The sequence below is a fragment of the Zychaea mexicana genome (genome assembly GCF_025766255.1).
Source record: "Zychaea mexicana strain RSA 1403 chromosome Unknown BDB00scaffold_78, whole genome shotgun sequence".
Taxonomy (NCBI): Eukaryota; Fungi; Mucoromycota; class Mucoromycetes; order Mucorales; family Lichtheimiaceae; genus Zychaea; species Zychaea mexicana.
The window spans coordinates 9,132-31,025 of record NW_026516741.1 but is presented as its reverse complement, the minus strand read 5'-3'; the positions used below and the strand labels follow the sequence as shown (position 1 = coordinate 31,025).

General features: G+C 44.7%; 6 protein-coding genes across 6 annotated transcripts; 4 read left to right on the top strand and 2 right to left on the bottom strand.

Moving 5' to 3' along the window:
• Positions 1-1,241: 1,241 nt before the first annotated feature.
• On the top strand, positions 1,242-8,901 carry BDB00DRAFT_875783 (uncharacterized protein; the record flags this gene model as incomplete). The annotated part of the gene is made up of 12 exons (XM_053127399.1): positions 1,242-1,496; positions 1,585-1,710; positions 1,793-1,888; positions 1,968-2,119; positions 2,202-2,344; positions 2,428-2,624; positions 2,717-2,827; positions 2,935-3,069; positions 3,142-3,323; positions 3,400-3,580; positions 3,655-3,840; positions 3,925-8,901. The coding sequence occupies 12 exons, from the start codon at positions 1,242-1,244 to the stop codon at positions 8,899-8,901; spliced, it is 6,741 nt and encodes a 2,246-aa protein (XP_052976201.1).
• Positions 8,902-10,150: 1,249 nt separating this feature from the next.
• On the top strand, positions 10,151-11,678 carry BDB00DRAFT_875782 (DHS-like NAD/FAD-binding domain-containing protein; the record flags this gene model as incomplete). The annotated part of the gene is made up of 6 exons (XM_053127398.1): positions 10,151-10,262; positions 10,355-10,503; positions 10,584-10,946; positions 11,024-11,152; positions 11,238-11,354; positions 11,430-11,678. The coding sequence occupies 6 exons, from the start codon at positions 10,151-10,153 to the stop codon at positions 11,676-11,678; spliced, it is 1,119 nt and encodes a 372-aa protein (XP_052976200.1).
• Positions 11,679-11,722: 44 nt separating this feature from the next.
• Positions 11,723-12,665, bottom strand: BDB00DRAFT_840114 (uncharacterized protein). Its single transcript, XM_053124743.1, has 4 exons — positions 12,408-12,665; positions 12,216-12,325; positions 11,956-12,147; positions 11,723-11,879 (listed from the first exon to the last, which is right to left on the bottom strand). The coding sequence occupies exons 1-4, from the start codon at positions 12,533-12,535 to the stop codon at positions 11,767-11,769; spliced, it is 543 nt and encodes a 180-aa protein (XP_052976199.1). The 5' UTR covers positions 12,536-12,665; the 3' UTR covers positions 11,723-11,766.
• Positions 12,534-16,816, top strand: BDB00DRAFT_840113 (uncharacterized protein). The gene is made up of 14 exons (XM_053124742.1): positions 12,534-12,551; positions 12,663-13,290; positions 13,417-13,503; positions 13,566-13,854; positions 13,947-14,207; positions 14,294-14,406; positions 14,490-14,850; positions 14,948-15,058; positions 15,143-15,317; positions 15,418-15,539; positions 15,629-15,676; positions 15,754-15,861; positions 15,921-16,187; positions 16,269-16,816. The coding sequence occupies exons 2-14, from the start codon at positions 12,919-12,921 to the stop codon at positions 16,616-16,618; spliced, it is 2,664 nt and encodes an 887-aa protein (XP_052976198.1). The 5' UTR covers positions 12,534-12,551; positions 12,663-12,918; the 3' UTR covers positions 16,619-16,816.
• A 342-nt stretch (positions 16,817-17,158) lies between these two features.
• Positions 17,159-19,394, top strand: BDB00DRAFT_573135 (uncharacterized protein). Its single transcript, XM_053117908.1, has one exon. It carries the CDS (start codon positions 17,239-17,241, stop codon positions 19,222-19,224), a length of 1,986 nt encoding a protein of 661 aa, XP_052976197.1. The 5' UTR covers positions 17,159-17,238; the 3' UTR covers positions 19,225-19,394.
• A 169-nt stretch (positions 19,395-19,563) lies between these two features.
• On the bottom strand, positions 19,564-20,733 carry BDB00DRAFT_884304 (uncharacterized protein; the record flags this gene model as incomplete). Its single annotated transcript, XM_053128316.1, has 2 exons — positions 19,564-20,108; positions 20,235-20,733. The coding sequence occupies 2 exons, from the start codon at positions 20,731-20,733 to the stop codon at positions 19,564-19,566; spliced, it is 1,044 nt and encodes a 347-aa protein (XP_052976196.1).
• Positions 20,734-21,894: the final 1,161 nt, after the last annotated feature.

Genomic DNA, 21,894 nt, shown 5'->3' with positions numbered 1-21,894 from the left:
AATCGATGCTAAATACCCCTCCAGTACAGTGTAATGTATCCGGCTTTCTTTGAAGGGTTACAAGATTGCTTCAAACAAGTTTCTCCGTAAATGCAAGCCGCGGATGTTTTGGAACGAATGACCACTGTGCCTGTCATTAACAGCAGTCTTCGGTTTAAAGATTTCCTCCAGTCATTTTTCGTATTGTCGGCTTTTTCTAGGGCTGGCAAGACAAGCTGCTTCAGGACATGTATCGGGCCCTTTCCATCACTACTGGAAGTTGCAAAAAGCTCGCGGTATCAAAAAGCAAGTGGAGATGAGAGATTATTGTAAAATACTAAGAGAGAGCTGCTGTAGCAAAGGTTTCCTTCCAGCTAGCTATTGATGTGAAACCATATTTGACACTTCATCCGCTGAACTAAGTTGTTCAAATACACCGTTTACAGATTATTTTCTTCGCACTGTATATTTACAGTAGAAGTGCGACGTCACACTTATTGGCAAAGCCGATGTTATTCGACCAGATAGTAGACATACTGTAGCTGTCATTTACCCGTGTTCCCTATAAATCAATCTCTCAAACTAAACCCACTTGTAGCTATATCAACGATGAATCAGTATCGAAATAAATGATGCGTTGCTACCACAGCCTTCGCCACTGCCTGCTTCATCTCAAGAAAACGCAATTAAACCTGTCCTCTCCAACACCAGATATATGTCCATTTTCTTACATCATCCTTCTTTCGCGTAGTCAAAGGTATACGTTTACAGTACTAAGCCCTACACTACGTAATTTGGCTAACTTACGGATTTCAGTTATCGCACTCTATTTCTTAAAATTCCGTTCCCACTCTGTACCGCAAGGACGCGATCACATGCTCACTATCGACGCACGTAAAGTTAATTTTCCACGACATCTTTAAGTACTTATTACATATCATAGTACCAGTAATACAGCTTACATTGATCTTCGGAAAGGGTCAACGTGGCATAAATTACCTTCGTAAACCACGAGTATGTATGCATGCTGCCCAACGCTAAACGGATATGGAGGACAACGCGTCGTAGCGCGTGTGCGCTTGAGACATGATTCCGGTCACGTCGCGTGAAATCGCGTTACGCGAAACTGAGTTTTACCATGCTACCCAACTTTTTTTTTCTTCAACCTTTTTTTCCACAGTATAATTGCTCCCTTCCCCCTCTCTTTACACTACACGCACAGATACAATATATAAACCATATATTTGCTGTTCTAATTTCACATGGCTACACGACGTGAATTCGGCAGCGGTGGTAGAGGCGCCCGCGGCCGTTCAGGTCGAGGCCGATTGGGATCCACTCACGCCAACACATCTCTTCAGCGATACGGCTTACCTTCAGGAACAGAGAGTGCGCCCAGCAACCTCGATCAACGTTTCGAAGAAATTAAGCGTCTCGATGCATTAGAGGAACGCTTCAGCTTTGAACGTTATAATAGTGGACCTGAGCGTCTTGGTTGGCTCATTAATATGCACGCGGTAACCATACTTTTTCTTTCTTTTCCCATTGCCTCCTTTGGGTAGAAATGTTATTCATTTGGGAATGAATGGTCGAAATTATATATAGACACTTGTACCAGATCCAGAATGGGCAGGTGGTCGTGCAGGCGTAGACTATTACTTTTTAGACGAAAATGGAGAAACTTTCAAAGTGACACTTGTACATAGCCCATACTTTTACATTGGTTGCAAGGTAAATAAAGCTCGTAGCTCACAAAAAAAGAGCGAAACGGAGGGAAAGCGTCAATACTAAATCAATACATACGTGTATTAAGCCTGGCACAGAAGGTGAAGTGGAGGAATACTTGCGACGACGTTTTGAAAATACAATCGAACGAGTCAAGCGAGTGCAAAGAGAGGATTTGAAGATGGTATGCATAATTTTATAAAAGATGATTAGCAGTTATATGCACGTTTGATTAGAGCATTTTTCTTTACTTCCTCGTGTAGCCAAACCATCTTATCGGTCGAAAGCGAGTCTTGATTCAACTATTTTTTCGCAATGTCTCGGATTTATTGTCTGTACGAAAAATCTTATTACCAGCAGCCCAGAAGAATCGAGAAAAAACCAACGCCGTGGATACATATGCGGAAGTAGTCAGGTAAAAAAAAAGCTTGCGAAAAGAGGGGTACGGGGTGGATGAACATATTGTGTGTAACACTTACACCTTTCTCTCAACTTAGTGAGACAAATCATATCCGCTATGATCCAGGATCTGGATTAGCATCAATGTCTTCACGGAAAAACTTTAATGAGGCGATCGAGAACATCATTGACATTCGTGAATATGATGTTCCCTACTATGTTCGAGTTGCCATTGATCTGAGTAAGTTTCAATTTCTTAGCTTAAAGCAGCCACAGGGAGCGCTGAAAATGTGAATTTCTAATATTGACTGGCAACATTTTTAGATATCCGTGTGGGAGTTTGGTATACAGCAAAAGCTATGCCGGATGAAACTGTAGTCCTTACTCGGCGAGAGGATCTTGTCCAACGTCCTGATCCTGTCACGATGGCGTTCGATATTGAAACCACCAAATCACCCCTCAAATTTCCTGATGCAACAGTCGACTCCATTATGATGATTTCATATATGATCGATGGGAATGTAAGATGTCAGGACATGATAAACAAAAAAGAGTATTTCTAGATATTGAAGGATGCGAGTTTTACTAATTTCAATTGTAATGAACGCTGCAGGGATACCTCATCACCAATAGAGAAATTGTCAGTGAAGATATTGCAGATTTCCATTATACACCAAAACCCGAATATCAAGGTGAATTTACCATCTTTAATGAAGCAAACGAGGTATATATCGTTTAACGAGAAATAAGAAGGAAGGGATGCCATGAAAAAGAAGACGAGGGGGCGCGCTACAATACTTATCTAACACACGATCCCTTTCCTACCTTCAGTATGAGGTCATTCGCCGGTTTTTCGAACACATTCAGCAAGCCAAGCCTACCATCTATGTAACTTATAACGGTGACTTTTTCGATTGGCCCTTTATTGAAGCCCGTGCAAAAGCTAACGGCATGGATATGTATGAAGTAAGTGGTTAAGGGATTGTTAAATGGAAGATCATCGGCTACTTTTACTTACGATGGCTTTATCAATAAAAGGAAATTGGTGTTTATAAAGATGAAGAGGATGAATACAAGTGCAAACACGCATCACACATGGATGCTTTCCGATGGGTGAAGCGTGATTCATATTTACCACAAGGCAGTCAAGGTTTAAAGGCCGTTACCACAGCAAAACTCGGCTACAATCCTATGGAACTGGATCCTGAAGACATGACTAGGTAATATATGCAAACAATGAGATTTTGGCGATGATGTATGTATAGGTATTTATACATTCTTGTTACCGCATACTAGATTCGCCGCTGAAAAACCACAAACACTTGCACAATACTCAGTTTCCGATGCTGTTGCCACTTACTATCTCTACATGAAATATGTCCATCCTTTCATTTTTTCGCTTTGTAACATTATTCCCCTCGTACCAGATGAAGTTTTGCGTAAAGGCACAGGCACGCTATGCGAGTTGTTGTTAATGGTACGTGTGAAGCGTATGACGTATTCTGTCTCCGTTTGAGTATATGCCATCAAGTACTAATCTTGCTGCTATAGGTCGAAGCGTACAATGTCAGTGTCATTATACCCAACAAACATGTTGAAGAAACCAACAAAATGTTTGAAGGACATTTACTCGAGAGCGAAACATACGTTGGTGGTCACGTCGAAGCGCTGGAAGCTGGTGTATTTCGAAGCGATATAGATACTCATTTCAAAGTTGACCCATCAGCGGCACAACAGGTATGTAACGTTTCTTTCAAAACTCCTCAACAAAGTAACAGTAGCGCATACGCTTATTAACATAACTGTAAAAACATAATTTAGCTCATTGATCAGCTCGACTCTGCTTTGAAATTCACACTTCAAGTGGAAGAGAAGCAGAAACTTGACAACATTGCCAACTATCAAGAAGTGTACGACGACATCAAAAAGAGGCTAGAGGATTTGCGCGATAATCCGATCCGACACGAAGGCCCTCTTATTTACCATCTTGACGTCGCAGCCATGTATCCAAATATCATTCTCACCAACCGACTACAGCCAGACTCTATGATCGATGAATCCATGTGTGCAACATGCGAATTCAATTTGCCAGACAAAACGTGCGATCGACGCATGACTTGGTCATGGCGTGGTGAATATTTTCCAGCTAAACGCAACGAATACATGATGATTCGCAACCAGTTGAGTACCGAAACGTTCCCGCCAAAGAGACCAACAGATCCTCCACGACCATGGCATGCATTAACAGATGGCGAGCAGAGCACAATGATCCGCAAACGTCTGACTGATTATAGTAAAAAGGTTTATAAAAAGGTGCGCGAAACTAAAACCTTCGAACGAGAAGATATCATCTGTCAGCGCGAAAATCCGTTTTATGTCGATACTGTTAAGGCTTTTCGTGATCGCCGTTACGAATACAAAGGCTTGCACAAGAAATGGAAACAGAATCTCGACAAAGCCTCTTCAGGCGGATCGCTCAAGGAAGCCGACGAAGCCAAAAAGATGATTGTCCTGTACGATTCGCTCCAGCTGGCCCACAAGTGTATTCTTAACTCATTTTATGGTTATGTAATGCGTAAGGGTGCTAGATGGCACTCGTTGGAGATGGCTGGTATCGTGTGCTTGACCGGTGCACGCATTATTCAGATGGCACGACAACTCGTTGAACGGATCGGCCGTCCACTTGAGTTGGATACAGATGGTATTTGGTGTATCCTACCCAAGAGTTTCCCCGAGACTTTTGCCTTTACAACAAAAAGCGGTAAAAAAATCAAGATCGACTATCCTTGTACCATGTTAAACCATCTTGTCCACGACAAGTTCACCAATCACCAATACCAACAACTGGTCGACGAAGAAAAGCTCGAATACTCGGTGCACAGCGAAAACAGTATCTTTTTCGAAATCGACGGTCCTTATCGTGCTATGATTTTACCCGCATCCACAGTCGAGGACAAGCTGCTGAAAAAACGATACGCCGTATTCAACGACGACGGATCGCTCGCTGAACTCAAGGGTTTTGAGGTGAAGCGTCGTGGTGAACTCAAACTGATCAAGGATTTCCAGTCTGAAATTTTCAAGGTGTTTTTGGAAGGGTTGACGCTGGAAACTTGTTACGAATCCGTAGCCAGAGTGGCAAACCAGTGGCTAGATATCTTGTACAGTAAAGCAGTCAATCTTCACGACGACGAATTATTTCAATTGATTTCGGAAAATCGAAGCATGTCTAAAACTTTGGAAGATTACGGCTCGCAAAAATCGACGGCCATCAGCACTGCAAAACGTCTTGCCGAATTCTTGGGTGATGAGATGGTCAAGGATAAAGGCCTCGCATGTAAATTCATCATCTCAGCACGTCCCTATGGCGTACCTGTCTCTGAACGTGCCATCCCGGTCACCATCTTCTCGGCCGAGCCAGATATCAAGAGACATTACCTACGCAAGTGGCTCAAGGATAATTCGCTCACAAGCTTTGATATTCGTGATATCCTGGATTGGCCGTATTATCTCGAGCGTTTTGCGTCAGTGATCCAAAAGCTGATTACCATTCCTGCCGCCATGCAAAAGGTGAACAACCCTGTTCCTCGGGTGCCGCATCCTGACTGGCTTCACAAGCGAATGGTCGACAAGGATGATAAGTATAAGCAGCATCGTATCACCGACATGTTTACACGCGTAGAAAAACCCGGACCATTGGAAGGAGGCGAAGACGTCGTGATGCAGGATATTGAAGAACTTGATGTGGGTAGCAACAAGGACGGTCAACAGATCAATGGAAGTGCATTCTTTGGACCGCGCGTATCCCGTGTCAACAAGCGCAAGCAAGCTTCAGCACCTACTATCGAAGAAGACGGCCCGCTTCCAGAAGAAGATCGACCTGAGAACATGCCTGACATGCACACAGACTACCAAGGGTTTTTGGAATTTCAAAAACGCAAGTGGAAGCGGCAACGTGTTATGCGCGCAAAGAACCGAGAAACATATGGTGCATCCCAACCAGCTGCAAAGCAAGGAGACGTTGGTGGCTACTTTAGACGACAGACAGGCTCGCTCGTGAGCAGCGCATGGGAACTGATCCAGATTGCCGGAACAGATACGCCTGGCGAATTCAAGATGTGGGCTATGGTTCAAGGAAGGCTGACCACTATCAGTTTGCAGGTACCGCGTATTTTCTATCTGAACAGCCGTGAAGAAGCGCCAAGTACACTTGCCAAGCACGGACCTACATGCCAAGTCGCCAAGTGTGTGCGTACACTGCCACGTTCGCGTCCATGCCTTAATCTATTTGAAATTGCCATGTCAGAGGCAGATTTTCAGGCCGAAATTGGCAAAATTGCAAGCATTTTCAACGACCCTGCCACAGAGGGAGCCTACGAAACCAGTCTGCCACTTATTATCCGTGCACTTTTGTTACTTGGTAACCAGTGCAAGCTCAAAAAAGATCTGACCGGCAGCAGCCGGATAGAGGATCAATTCAACGTGCTCGATCTTGTGCCTCAACTAGACGCAAAATCCAGATACTTTGACTCAGCCAAAGAATTCCAATATGTGTATCTCCATCATGTCAGCATGGAGAACCGGCACTTGTTTATCCTGATGGGTGCAGCGCTTCCAAAATCACACTGTTTTGTCGTTGGCGTGTCTGAAAGCAGCAAACAAGTGCCCAACGTCCGGCGCATGTACTCTGAATTTTACAACGTGATGATCAAGGATAAACCAGACGCCAGTACCACGGTAGAGATGAAGAGCAGCTTGGAATTCGAGACAACGTACTGTAACCGGGAAAAGGATGCTTTACGCGGCATCAACAAGGTTCTGGCACAATATCGAGACAGTAGGCGTGGTGCAATGACAATGCTCGTCGTACGTTCGCCACGCAACGTTTCGGTTCTGACACAACACGCACGGTTGATCAATGAGTACCCCTACATGGCCATGCCACCCTCCAATAAGGTCGATTCGATGCAGGCCTTGAGCTGGCTGCAACCGGCAGTAAAACGTGCACTGACAAGTTATTTGAACCTTGGCAACTGGGTCGACCAAAAAATAGAACAAGCGCGATACGCCAATGTGCCTCTCTGCAATATACCCGACGACTCATACACGTTCATCGCCGATATTCTCTTTGCTCGCAGGTTGCACAAAAGCGATATGCTACTATGGTGGTCATCTGGAAGCAAACCTGACTTGGGCGGTCGCGAGAAAGACGACAATGCGGTCGAAGAGCCCGAGTGGCCAGAAATCTCGAACCCTGCAGCATATCAAAACGTGTGTATCGAAATGGACGTAATGCGTCTTTGCCTCAATACGATCATGGAATCACACTTGATCAACGAACTTGAAGGTACCTCCGATTCGACTGGTTTCGACAACACTTCGCACACGCTTGATGAATATAGCAACGGATTGGTCAACAATACATCCGCATTTAGTGATGGCATGGTCTCAGCAAGGACGTTTGGTGTGTTGCGTGCCACCGTACAGCAGTGGTTCCATGAATCCATTGGTCAAGACAGCCAGATGGGTGATAACATGGTCGATGTGCTGCATCGCTGGCTCCAAAGTCCCAAATCCAGCATGCATGATCCGTCCCTGTATGCGCTGGTGCACGGTCTGATGAAGAAGGTGTTTATGCAATTTATGGCCGAATGTAAGCGGTTGGGAGCTACGGTGGTGTTTGCCAACTTCCACAGGGTCATTTTGGCGACTACAAAGGACACGATGGAGAGTGCCATGCCGTACGGCGAATACATATTCCGGTCGATTCAAGCCAAACGTATATTCGAAGTGCTCGACTTGCATCTTGTGGACTACTGGCAGCTGTTAGTATGGATGGATGAGCAGAATCATGGCGGTATGGTCAGCAAGGTCAATGATCAAAGCAAGGTGGTGATGATATGGAACGTCATGTACTATTTGCCGCCAGCAGTGCAGGAAACATTCAGACAAACAATCGCACTCTACATCAAGAAAACGCATCAGTTCAAGGTCGAGTATCCACGCGATATACGTCGTCAAATCGCTACCATGGATGTTGACGGGGAGGAAGGTGCCAACGGCAACAGCAAGCAAGGCGCGGAAGAAAAAGAAGACGAGCGAACGAAACACATGCGGCTTTTCATAAAGGAATTGCTCACAGCCCGAGTGCTAAAGTTCGTGACAGAAACAATCCACAAGCAAGATCATAGTGCCGAGTTCGAGTTCCCTCAGCTATCCGGCTCCCATCTAAAACTGTCCAACCCTGTACTAGAGTGTGTCAAGTCAATATGTGCTGTGCTCGGGCTAGATAGCTCATTGGAGCACGAAGTGCGTCTGCTAAAACGAAACGCCCTGCAAGCTATTGGTGGCCTAAGCGACTTTAGCGCCGAAGCACAATTCCGTAATCCATGCGAGTATTACAAGCTCACGGAAGTTATCTGCACGACTTGTAACTTCCCATCCGATTTGGACTTTTGCCGCGACCCAGAACTGCAGCCTGCCGCCGATGGATCAACCAAGCCATGGCCGTGTCGAGGATGCTGTGCACCCTACGACAAAAAGGCGATTGAACAGCGTATGGTTAGCCAGGTCCAGCGTTGGATGACGTCGTATCAACTTCAAGACTTGCAGTGCATGCGTTGCCGTGTTGTAAAACGCGAGAACTTGATGAAGCAGTGCGACCGGTGTGGTAGCGACTTTGTGGTCATTCATAACAAGGCAGAACTCACACGAAAGCTTCGAGTGTTTGCCAACATTGCACAAGAACAGCATTTCACGCATCTTTCTGAGATGGTCCAGTGGACACTTCTCAGTTTGTAAATAACATTATTATCATTTTCTCTGTTTCTTTTTTTTATAATAAAAGCATATAATAAATGTAATCCAGAACTACGATCCAATTGCAGTAGTGAATCGTAGCAATCGGTAGATACGCTGGATACCCGATCAATCTAATGACCATCGAGTCGAGAAGCATCCATGGGAAGGACACCACCCACAATAAACCCAATAGACATGTAAGGTTAAAGAAAAACACATCGTTCCCGGCAAAAGACCCCTTTTAAGTTTTTTTTTTGAATGTATAAGCCACAGGATAGAAACCCATCTCCGACACAACACCATTACGTGTGCACAAGAGAACGGGAGGTGGGTGAAAAAAAAAACACAAAACGCCCACGCAAACCACAAAGGAGACAAAGCCTCAGTGCAGTTTTCATTATATTATTTTTTTTATCGTTTTCTTATTTGATTTAAAAAAGGATAAACAGCGAGGAAGCTAGTGTAATCCGAATTGAGTTACCAGCTAAAAACTGGCCTTATGCATTGCACTTCAAATCATAACACCAGCAGGGGTTTTCAATAACGCAACAACACCAGCATCATGGCCCAAGAGCCAATCCAGAGCTATAGGTGATGAAGGTCATGGTTTTCTGGTACCCTACACCCGCTTTCGCAGGCTGCCCGGCAAGAGCATTACGGCTTTCCTCGGACTTTCCCACGGGTGTTGAATAGAAAGACAAAGCCTTCTCGTGTGTTTACCCGTAAGCATAAGCAAGCCACCTCACTGTTAAAGTTGCAAAAAAATTCAAACAAGGTGCCTTTTTATATCTTTATTCCTAGTCCAGATTTCAAACACCGGCACAAAGAAAAGAGTCACGCGCTGATTTCGGCCCGGGTCCGCACTGTTGACGGCAACAGGATCCATAGCTGTCACGTGAGCCAAGAATGGGAGAAGAACACCAAAGAGCCAGCGTAGTTAAATTACTTGGACAATACTAAGATCTACTCTTCAGTTGCTAAATAGCCAAATTAATAGCACATAGTGAAAATAATAACGGACAGTAGACGTGCCAGAGTCACTATCTAACAAAGAATATGAATCGAATGAAACCATACTTGGATCGGGTGGCACTATGTAGGACAAAGCTGGTGTAGAGAGGGATGGGTCACTATGCATGCTGTGGTTGTGGCGCGTTATGTGGGCTCAGACCGAATTATTACAATCCCCCGCACACCAGCAGTTCTTTTTTCTTTTCTCTTCCGGACAACTTGCAGTAACTTATTTAGAATGCCGAAAAAGAACAACAGCAGCAGCAACAGCAACAGCAACAAAAGCATGCCGTCACCATTAAAAGACAAGACTTTAGAGTCTATTGTACAGTTAATCAAGGACAAGAAAGGTAACCAACTGCGATTCAGCTTTGAACAGGCAATCACAGAGTTTTCTAGTTTGTTTGATCGCTAAGCAGAAAGTGTACTCTTTGGAAATAAGCTAGCAAGGTGATTGTGATGACCGGAGCGGGCATATCGACGGGCGCAGGGATTCCCGACTTTCGCACCAAGGGCACGGGTCTTTATGACAACCTGCAAAAGTTCAATTTACCCTATCCCGAAGCCATCTTTGATATCGACTTTTTCGAGGTAAAAGAAAGCGATCTACATAAAGAGGACACATGCATGCGTATGTGAACTAAACTATGCGTCATTATGGGTCAAAACAGGAAAAGCCTGAACCATTTTATGCACTAGCCAAGGAAATCTATCCTGGCAAGTTTTACCCTACAAAGACACACTACTTTATCCGACTGCTGCATGAAAAGGGCCTACTGCTGCGCAACTTTACACAGAACATTGATACCTTGGAGCGACTGACAGGTCTTGACCATGGTATGATCGTTGAGGCACACGGTAGTTTTGCCACCGCATCGTGTATTGGATGTCACAAGCATGCTGAGGAGGAAGTCGTACGGGAACGCGTGATCCAGGCAAAAGTAGCGCGGTGCGAAGATTGTGATGGCTTGATCAAACCGGATATTACCTTCTTTGGTGAAAGTTTACCCAGACGATTCTTTGATCGACTTGATGTAAGTTAGTGTTGTGCGTGGAGGATGCGCTGTTGCTATGTTGAAAAGCTATGCTCACTAAAAGCAACACAATGTAGGATTTTGAGGAGGCAGACTTGCTCATTGTCATTGGCACAAGCTTAAAGGTGCAACCCTTTGCATCGCTCATTGACGATGTTGAAGATCATGTACCTCGTCTTTTGATCAACAAGGAACTAGCTGGCGCAGTAAGTCTTGCAACGTGGCGGGAAGGTCGTGAGGAAGATAAAAGTGGGGAAATTTCGCTGACAAACAAGGGGAAAAAAACAATAGAGCAATTCAGCAAAGTCAGGGTTCGATTTTAAGTGGAAACATAAGCGTCGCGACGTGGCTCATTTGGACGACTGTGATGCCGGCATAGAAAAGATGGCCGACTTGCTAGGTTGGAAGGTAATATTAAACTGCGGATTTGGCGTAGTTGTGATCGCGCGGTGTAATGACTTGTAATTAATGTTCTTTTTCCAGGACGAGTTGCACGAAATGTTCCGAAAAGGAAACGAAAAGCTTAAAGCACAATGGAGTGCAGAGGAAGCACTGCTGGCAGTCAAGAATGAGGAGGAGACAACAGAAGAAGCACCAGCAGAAGAGAAGGAAGACAAAGAAATCGAGGCCCTGGCAGAGGAACTGGAAAAGCGACTCAAAGTACCTGCGGATCGCAGAGAAGGCGAAGAACGAGTCAAAGAAGAAGTCAAAAAGAAAACTCCCAAAATGTAGTGCGAACAGCATGTTTTTTAACAAAATAACGATAATAAAGAAGATATCCTTTCACATTCACACAGTTACAACACTCTCACATTCCCCTTTATTCCTCATCCTCGGGATCTGCGCCAAATTGGCGATAGTCGATCTTTCGACCGCGTGTCCGTCGGCCGCCTGGAATGATTACAGACGTGTCCAGTGCTCCCAATTCATCGTCTGTGCGGTATTTGAACGGACAAGAGTTAGTCGAACTATGATGTGATCTATCATCATCACCACTGTAGCTCGTTACCTGAGATGTCGCTTTTGTCTTCCGCACCAGAGGCCTCGTCATCACTGCCTTTCTTGACCTTCTGGCTGCTGCTGCTGCTGCTGCTCTTCTTACGCTCAACCTTCTTTTCCTTCTTCACAGGCTTCTTTTTCTTTCTCAAGACTTCTTCATCTGACGAGGCGACGTCGCTACCGTCTTCGTCGTCATCTTCTTCTATTGTAATACCAATGGTAGTTCAGCGAATGGTCTTATAAACACTAAAAATGAGGCGAGTACAGTACCTTCACTTTCATCGACGTCATCTTCCTCTTCATCGCTATCTACAACAAAGGGATCCTTGGTAGCAGGGCGCTTGCGGTTCTTTTGTGGTGCGGAAGCCTTGGAGGAGTTGCTGGATTGTAAACAATTTTTTTGAGTGTGTCAGAAACACAAATAAAAGATAAGAGAGAGAGAGAAAGTCGAGTATTGCCTACCTTTCTTTTTTAGAAGTGGGTTTGGACGACACCTTTGTTTTCTTGGGTTGAGGCGACTCACCGTCGTCTTTGCGTCTCTTCTTTGCAAGAGCCGCAAGCTTTGACTGCATTGAGTTACGATCCGACATTGTAAACAGTGAAAAGGTTGTGATGACAAAAAAAAAAGAGGAAGGGAGAAAGACTGAGAGAGAGCAGGAAAGAAAAAAGAGCTTTAACAATAAAAAAAAACGCGCCCACTAATTTTTTTTTTGAAAGGAGGCGCGGCTATCGCTGAGAGGCTAGTGACGGTGCTTCACTTGCTACAACCAAATCGGCCCTTTTTCTTTTCTTTCTTTCTTTCGCGTCCAGTCCTTGCACTACTGCTTCCTCTACTTGTTTCCTTTCTTCTACTACTACTGGCCTCAGAAAAATGGTTGTTGAAGAACTGAATCCAAAAAAACGTAGACGCGTCGAGCCGATTCCGACACCAACTCCCATAGCACGATACCCTACCAAATGCATATTATCCAATATGCTACATCGCCAGGCACCACAGCATATATGTACATCCACGCACAGTGTCGTTGTCACAACCCCCCCACAACCCAATGGCCCAGGCATCCATGCATTCACTGGCGATCATTATACACTCGATTTGCCCTCAACGTCAACTACTACAACGGTTAATGCGGCTACAACTGCAGCAACCAGCAATTTTTTGAAACCTACTCTTTCGTCAAATATTGCCACTAACTCCAACAAAGTCATTTTGAACAAAACGCCGTTACGATTGGCCGAACAATACCACGATCAGCATACGATTACGCATCTCGTATGGAATCAAAAAGGCACAACGCTCGCTTCAGCAGATGAGACGGGCAGAATTGCACTCTGGATTTTGGGTGTATGTTTTGTTTTTTTTTTTCGCAAAATGTTCTATTATATGTTAAGACAAAGAGTTGCTTGTTTGTATTTATGCTGACGCACACGTTTGGCTCGCCAATCAACTTTGTATATCATCGGATAATAGAATTCATCGGATAACTGGACGATGGCATATAGTGTCAATTTGCATCAACCACCAGCGGCCTTACTATGGCTTAATACCGATCGATTGGTGAGATTTATTCTTTCTAAAGAGTAGAAGAAAATGGATTCGCTAACCTTCAAATTGTTTAGTATGATATACCACTTGCAGATCAAACACAGCAGGAAAAGTTTGTACGAGAACCGCTGGTTGGACCACGGAACATATATGGCTATTTTGCATTTGTTGCAGTAACAGTCCACGGCGAGGTCAGTGTTCATTATCAACAAGGTCGAAAGATCTTCTCGCAGTTTTCAACGATGCTACCACAGACTGGACACAATGGACAGAACCGTGCAGATATTGGTTGTTTCGGCATGGACTTGAGCAATTCGGGCAAATGGTTCCGGATATCGCATGCGTCAATGACTTTTGATCATGGTACTTTTTTCTCCGTCATCAATCAAATAATTGTATCGAACCGTTCATTATCAGTTGTTTTTTTCAGGCTAATGATAAATTACAATTGATAGATGGGAGTTTGCTTTTAGCTGCACAACAAGCCAATATCAAACCAAACGCAATTCACCTATACAGGATCCGGTTACGATTCCCCGGCCGAGCCAATGAAGGCGCTATATTCTGTCAATCAATTGCTAAGCTTATTCTGAGTGCTCAAAGTCTGGCATCAACTTTGGGCGATTTTACAAAAGGAGTGTTTGGTGTATCACAAATCCTGTTGCTTCGGAAACAGTCTGGCATTGAACTCGCTGTTGCATTTGCCAATGCAGATAGTAAGTTAATCGAGAAATCAAATCTGTATCGTACACCACGAGCAGAGCAGCAATACGAGAATTCAGAATTAAACTCTATATTTTAGGTGGTAGTGGTTTCTTTAGCAAATGGGCTTTACAACTCAAGACAGAAAAAGTAGCAGGCGACGTGATAGCGAGCGACAACTTTAGTGGAACTGTTATGGTTTCAGAACGATTGGTGAGTTAACGTTGCCAGTGCATTTATGGCTGATTGTATGCTGAATCTGATGATCGATATATTATCCGGAAACGATTGCATAGAGCCTGGAGTATGTCTCAGGATTTTCTATACCGAATCGATTCGTCACTTCTATATCAGGCACGCGGTACGCCGGCATTGTTCTTGGTCTATCTGATGGCAGTGTACACATCGAATTTCGTGACGACAGATACCCCGGTGTGGCACGTAGCCGATCCAATTCGGGTCAACTTGAGGAATCCATCGGCACGGATTTTTGGCAAGCAGGCCCTCCACGCACATACAGAGACAATGATGATCCCGATGCCGTCGCTGGATTAACCATGTCGCCGAACGAAACGCATGTCATCAGTATACTGTATTCCGGAAGATTGGCCGTTATTCGCATAACGAATACTGATTCCAGCAACAGTAACCATTCAGGTAGAACAAACGTATATTTTTTCAGTGATTTATAATGATAATTGCAGCGAGGCAAAGAAGTTGATATTAACAAATGTTTGTATAACGGATCATGTAGACCAACTATCAATGATCAGCAAACTGTTAAAGCTCACTTTACTGAACCAATCCGACGATCTGGACCTGATCTCCGAGTTGGTGCGGCTAAGCCAGTTACCCGGCATGAAAGGTAAAACAACATGAATACGAATGATGATAATCTCTGTACGTCAAAATATGACAACAAACCAACTAAGCAGTAAATATAAACCAGAAAACACGGCTGAAGATATTATCAGTAATGCTATGTTGTCATATCAAGTTTATTGTATCCAGAACCGAATCGATGATGTTCTGATTTCTCCAAAGCCCGATACGCTTTCTGGAATACGGGATTGGAATTTACCGCAGCAAGGCCGAGCGTATGGTTTAGCTTTAGGAACTTGTCGGTAAGTGCTATCGCCTAAGCGTATGAGAAAAGGAGAGAGAGGGAAGGAAAGAAAAAGTGCAGATTGACTCTGGTAAGAAAATTAATCGATCAATTGCTAGCCGACTATCTTCAACGAACATACAATATGTCAATCTGAGCAAAGCCATTCAACTGCCTATCATACTTGAATGTTTCGTAGGCAGTTGTCGGTCAGATTACGCGACAGTATCTAAAATGTTAAGTATGTGCATATTTCTGTCTATGATCGACCCGTTTGACAATGTCTACCTGTAGAATAAATACTGATATCTAGCTATTACTCTTTTTTAGACGACTTAAAGATTTCGGAAGAAGGAAAGAGTCTGGAATTCGAAGCAGGTAAATAGAATGAATTTCACTGCTGATACGTAACTTGTAAATAACTAAATTATGCGTCGCGTGCTCTCACTCACTAGATAGTTTATGGTCTTTGATATCCTTGACAACATGGACTCTGGACTTTGTGCGATGGATACTGCGCAAATGGAATACATTGTTTAACTGCAAACGGCCAAAAAGTTCAAGTAAGCTCTAGTTTATTCCTGTCAAATTCAAAACCAACTAACAATCCCACGTATCTTAGAATTTGCCGATATCTCTGCACGACCTTCACATGCTGTGTTGCTTTACCACAAAGAGTCACGGTTAGCTTTATGCAAGATTCTAGTGATGGTGTTCGAGTTTGTACGTTTCACTCGTTCATCATCCTATGAGCTCCAGCATCTTCCAGAATCGATGCCGTTACTGCAAAAGTACGCCAGCAACGTCCTCAAAAGCGAGCCGGTCTCTTTGCAGGACATGTTGGCATTCTTAAAAGCATTGGATGGTGCCGATGATGATGATGACAAGCGTAAGTGTGTTTATTCAAACGTTCTTCCATGATTTATCGTCTCACATGCTATACACATGTATTGTTCTTATGTATCTGCAGAACCACGAAACAGTTGGGACCTGTTACTTCACTCAAGGCTCCCATCCGACAAGATAGACAAGCTGCGGAAAATCACTACTGAGTTTGCTGAGAAATGTGCACAGCCAGCTATATACCTAGAACGCGACACGGATGATACGATTGATGTCATACAGAAGCGACGGATACCTTCGACAGCCAAGCATGTATGGCGATGTGTGCGCTGTCAGCAGCACGCCATGGCCGGCATCAGTAGCACGGATCCCTGCTCTTATGCGCTGTGGTATCGTAGTTTGCAACGCCGGTGTATCTGTGGTGGCCTGTTCACCAACGTTCCGTTCCGGCAAGCCAGCCGTTCGTCTTATTCTTAGTGCGCGCTAAACAAATGTAACAATAATAAAAATGACTAGAAAAAGACCAAAGAAGCATTGTTTCAGAAGAAGATGGCTACTTGGTGGCTTTACTTTACTGAGCATCCAGCCAACATGCTTTTTGTCTTTAAGGAAGTGACGTGAGGTAGTGTAAATAATAAAAAATTAGATAGTGCAACGTATATGCGTATACAAAAGAAGGCTCTGCGGTGAGACATGAGATTTGCGCACAACATTTAATACAAACCTGCTATGCACGCTTGAACTTTCCATATTTGAACAAGGTCGTGAACGACGCACGAGCATCAAATATACGGCCTCTCGTATCTATTGGCTGGACGAAGTTAACTTGCTTTTCCGCTCCACCCATCGCCGCTTTTAAACTTTTTTTCCTCTCTCTTCGTGTTGCGTCTCTTCTCTCTTTCGCTCTCTTTTCCTTTCTTCTTGCGGAACCCCTGATTGTCAACAACACCCCCAAAAAGCACCTGTGTGTTTATTTTCGGCTTCTCCATTTATTCTTTCCTTTCGTACTGTATTTCATCAACCGCCAAGCATACACGAAAGGGCGGACGGACGGACAAAACGAGAGCGTCTTGACATCCTCATAACCAATAGCTGCCATGAGCGTCTTATCTGCTGTCGCCTTTTTGAACAACAGTGATGAGCAGCTGGACACCCAGCGATCGCCCAGCCCAGCGTCACCAAACAAGAAGCCGACGACAGAAGCAGCCATCAAAGAATTGAACCGTATCAGGACAGGCGGTGGTAACGGCGTAGTATCGCTTATGAGCAAATTCGGTAGCGATACGAATCTTGCACGTCCTGCTCCTCCTCCTCCTCCTCAACGGTCAACAACACAGCAGCAACTAGCGTCACTACGACCGATTCCTGCTACTGCCAATGTTATATCTAAAACAAACACTTCTAGATCGCCTGTCAATAACAATGACCAGCACCATATTAAACAACAGTGCTCACCACAATCACCCACCCGACCCAAGGTTGTTCCGGCAACAACAACAACAACAACAATAGCAACAGCAAAATCATCATCGTCATCACCATCACCACCACCACGTACTACAACAAGGAACGCTCCTACTGGCATGACCCGAACATCCGTTGATATGCTGTCTGAAGAACTGACGGCCCTGTATCAGGAATCGGTCGCAAAAGCAGAAGCTGCCGAGCAAGAGCTCAAAACACTCAAAAGCGAGGTTGCCACTTATGAAGTGGACTCGACCAAAGTCCGCGATTATGAGATTCGAGTGGAGTACCTTGCACAAAAGCTTGAGCAGGTGTCTGAAGAGCGAGATGGCTTGGAGCAAGAGTTGCGAATGTATCGTGAACGTCAAGGCAGCCTTGATACCCCTGTTTCTCCTGTATTTCAGCATCGACTGTCTGGCATTTTTAATCAAGACAAGCAGCAACAGGAGCAACAGGACCATCTGCTCGACGATTATCATAACAATAACCCCGATATCAATGACCACCAGGAAGACGACATTGACGAAAACAGCGAGTTTATGCACGACATTCTAGACGCTTATGAAGACGACGAAGATGAAAACTCGTCATTTGGCGTGCAGAGTGAGCATCGGTCCGAAGCACATCTTCAAGAACGCAGCGTCAGGGGCGGCAAAGACAGCAGCAGCGTGGATCAGCATCAACAGATCGCCCTTCTCACCGAACAACTCCGTGCTGCAGACCAAGGCACTAAAATTGCCGTGCAGCACTACCTATCCGAGCTAGAGCAAGAGCGTCTTCGCACCAAAACAATGCAGCAAATGCTGAAAAAACAAGAAGATTTGATCGCAACCCTCGAATCCAAACTCGTTGTTTCTTCTACTACGACAGTGTTGTCTCCCAAGGTGTCCCCTCGTCCACCACGGAATGCTAGCTTGGCAAGTCCGACCCGAGAAAATGTCAACATCAACAATAGTAGTAGTTCGGAACGTGCGTTACGGGAACAAGTCGAGTCGCAGCGCGCAGAACTGGAAGATAAACGGGCATTGTTAACACAGCTGCTCAACGAGCGTGAGGATATGCTTAAAAAGGTTAAGCTTGGTGCAAGTCGTCCTGGTGCTTCTTCGTTCGATATTCTGGCTGAGCTTGCCCGACCTACTATTAATACTACAACTACTACTACTACTGCGGGTGATCATCATCATCATCATCATCCGCAGCAGCGACAGAGCCCTATAGTGGATGGCAGAAACACACCTCCACCTTCAGCACCTCCACGTGAGCCGCTTCCTCCATTGCCGGCCGCAACGTCCACTGCATCACCATCCAAGTCGTCAGCCCGTGGGTCCTTGGGCTCGTTCCATGAAGGATCTGGTGTATCTTCTGTCACCTCATGGTCCTCTTCGACAGACTATTACGGGCGCCCGAAAAAGGAACAGCCGGAACAGCCGTCGATGACCCACAACAACTTTGAGGCCATGTACAGCAACTACCTCAAAGATGACTTATACGAAGAAGACCCACACGATCACTATCTCGAAGCGTTGCGTCGTATAGAAGGCCCAAATTCTCCCAGTGATGACAATAATACCACTTCCACATGGAATCCGAATGTCGGCAACAAGATGACTGCTCATTAAATATCCCTTATTACTACCATCCTAGTATATCGTTTCCCTGCTTCTTTCTTTTTGTATTAGCTGTTGTATTTTTTTTTCCTTTTCCCAAACACACGCACTCATTTGACCTTGCTTTCCACACATATAATCTGTACAGTAAATCCCCTTTTCCTCCCCATATTTCCTGGTTCGCTTTTAAAATTTTCTAAACATAAACTACTCTCAGATCTCTGATAATTATCTACAGCAGAAGAGCGAGAAAACAGAAAAAAACAGAGTTTTATTTTTCTTTGTTGAGAATGGTGATGATGGTAGGAGATAGAGGCAGTAACGGATGGCAGCGACAGTGATGATGAGGTCTTATTTGGTTCTGTTGAGTCTGTGAGTGGTAGAACTCAACTTTTGGCTAAGTGGATCAACCTTCTTGTTCACCTTGTCGAGCTGCTTGTTCTGACTATCGAGTTCTTCGTTCATGGTTATAGCCATGTTCTTCAGACGAGCCGTAGCTCCACCAAGCAGATCCAAGTTTTGATCAATCTCATCCTCAACAGCGTCATCCTCTTCATCAGCCTCGAACTGGTATCTTCGTTTATCGGCCTCTGATCGGCCGCGGCGGTATCCTGCATTGGCCGAGACACGTTCGTTTCGACGTTGTGCTTGCTCAAGACGTGCGTTGGATTCAAATTCATATTGACGGATGCGGTCACGCTCGTCCATGTGCTCCCGCTGATCTCGCTGCAGCGCTTCGATTTCTCGTTGTTGGCGCTTGTTTCGGGTAAATGGGTTCTTCACAACAGGAATGAAGATGGAGCGGTTCAGTTGTTGCAACTCGTTGGCTTGGTTAGAGGCTCGGTCAGAGTAAGCCTTGGACAAGTCGAGGTTGCGGTCGACATTGGCGAGTTGGGCTATTAACACCCGCCAAATTTGGTTCAATTAATCACTCGGTCGACCCAGTTATATATATCCCCACCATTATCATACCCTATGCATCATCGACTTCCTGAAAAAAAAAGTTCAATACCAATACTTACAAGACTGTTCGCCAAGCATGCCCATGGTATTACCAGCAGTTTGTTCGGTTTCGTTCATCTTTTGAAGTGCTCGGCGGGTGCTTTCCAGGGATTCTTGCTTCACATCACGAATCTGTGTCTTGATGTTGGCCACTTCCTCATCTTCCTCATCGGCATAGCGGCTCGCACCATTACGGCCTCTACCATACTCGTCTTCGTCGTCAGCACTGCCGGCGAAGCGTTGTGATGGAGGTAGACGGCGGTCACTGGCACCGGCAAAAAGTTCATTGCGTTGTTGTGCCTCGTACTGATCGTCATAACGGCGAGTGCCATAGCGGCCACCACCGCCATTTCGGGGAGCTCCATAGTCGTTTGTTGGAGGAGGTGTGCTGTGGTAAGAAGGAGCGGGTGACTGGGTGCTATAGGTGGTAGTGCTTGCAGCATCGGATTCGAAGGGATTGGTCGATTCAGACGAGATGGAGGGCGAGCCTTTATCTTTTTTCGATTTCCAGAAACCCATTATTTAATAGAAAGACAAGTGGTAAGGAGAGATAGGGTGGTCTTGAAATGTGTGTATGCTTGGAAAGAAGAGAGCTCTGGCAGTGGTGGTGTCAAGAGAGAAGTGAAAATTAAGCTGGGTTGTGTGTGGTGAACCCTAAATAATTGAAGGAAATGGAGAAACACTATTTTTAGAAATGATCAAATAAGGTACGTTGCCCGAATACGGTGCGGTGAACGTGTGCTGCTGAGCCCATCAATTCTCTCCATCGGATAGCCGGAATAACGCGAGAGAGAAAGAAGGCCTTGGCAACAAAGCCCAGCATTACTTTTGGCTTTTCTCTCCCTGCAGGGCGAGTCAGCATATCGGAACCCATACTCACATGCGATTGGTCGCCCAATGTTCTAGAAGATAAATGCAGCCCACAAGCTACTGTGACAATGCTCTTCATATCAGAAAGGACCTTCGTTTATGAGCCAACGTTTATCAGTTGTCATGGATACGGGATATTCTACTCTAGCAACTGCTGCTTTGCACGCAATTGGCAGCTACAGTTTGTATGCTAACTCTGCTTCTACCAAAAAGCAAAGGTGTTGCCAGCTGTCAAAATTTTTATTTACGTAATATAGGAGAAATGTGATTTTTGTTATTGTCGTACTAATATGGCGCGTGGAAACATTGTAAATATCATACTACATACTTAATCCTTCTTTTCTTATCGGTTGATAGATAATTTAGTAAGGGCAAGATTTCAAGGGTCGCGCATAAACGTGTCAGCATCGTAAATGTCGACAGCAAAAAACTTTCAATGTTCATTGACGCAGCATAAAACGCTTAATAGCGTGTATTATATATTCTGCTCTTTTGACAGTTACTTAACAAATAATAAACACATTGTGGATTACTACTCGCTTCTGCTAACGCTGTTGTTCGTGAACAGGCGTGTATCCATTACTGAAAGGTGCTGTAAACCGCGAGGGCGTTCGATCCATTCTCAATACGCGTGAATATCAGTTTTTAACCTGCTGCCAACAGCATTTTTTTCGTCAAAACGCTCAGAATCGATCCACCAGAGTTGAAACATTATAATAGTTGACTCCTTTTTTGTATTACTGGCCTGCCTATCACTTTACTGCGAATTGATCATTCACTATCAAAATTTTCTTTGAGAAGTCTATGAAA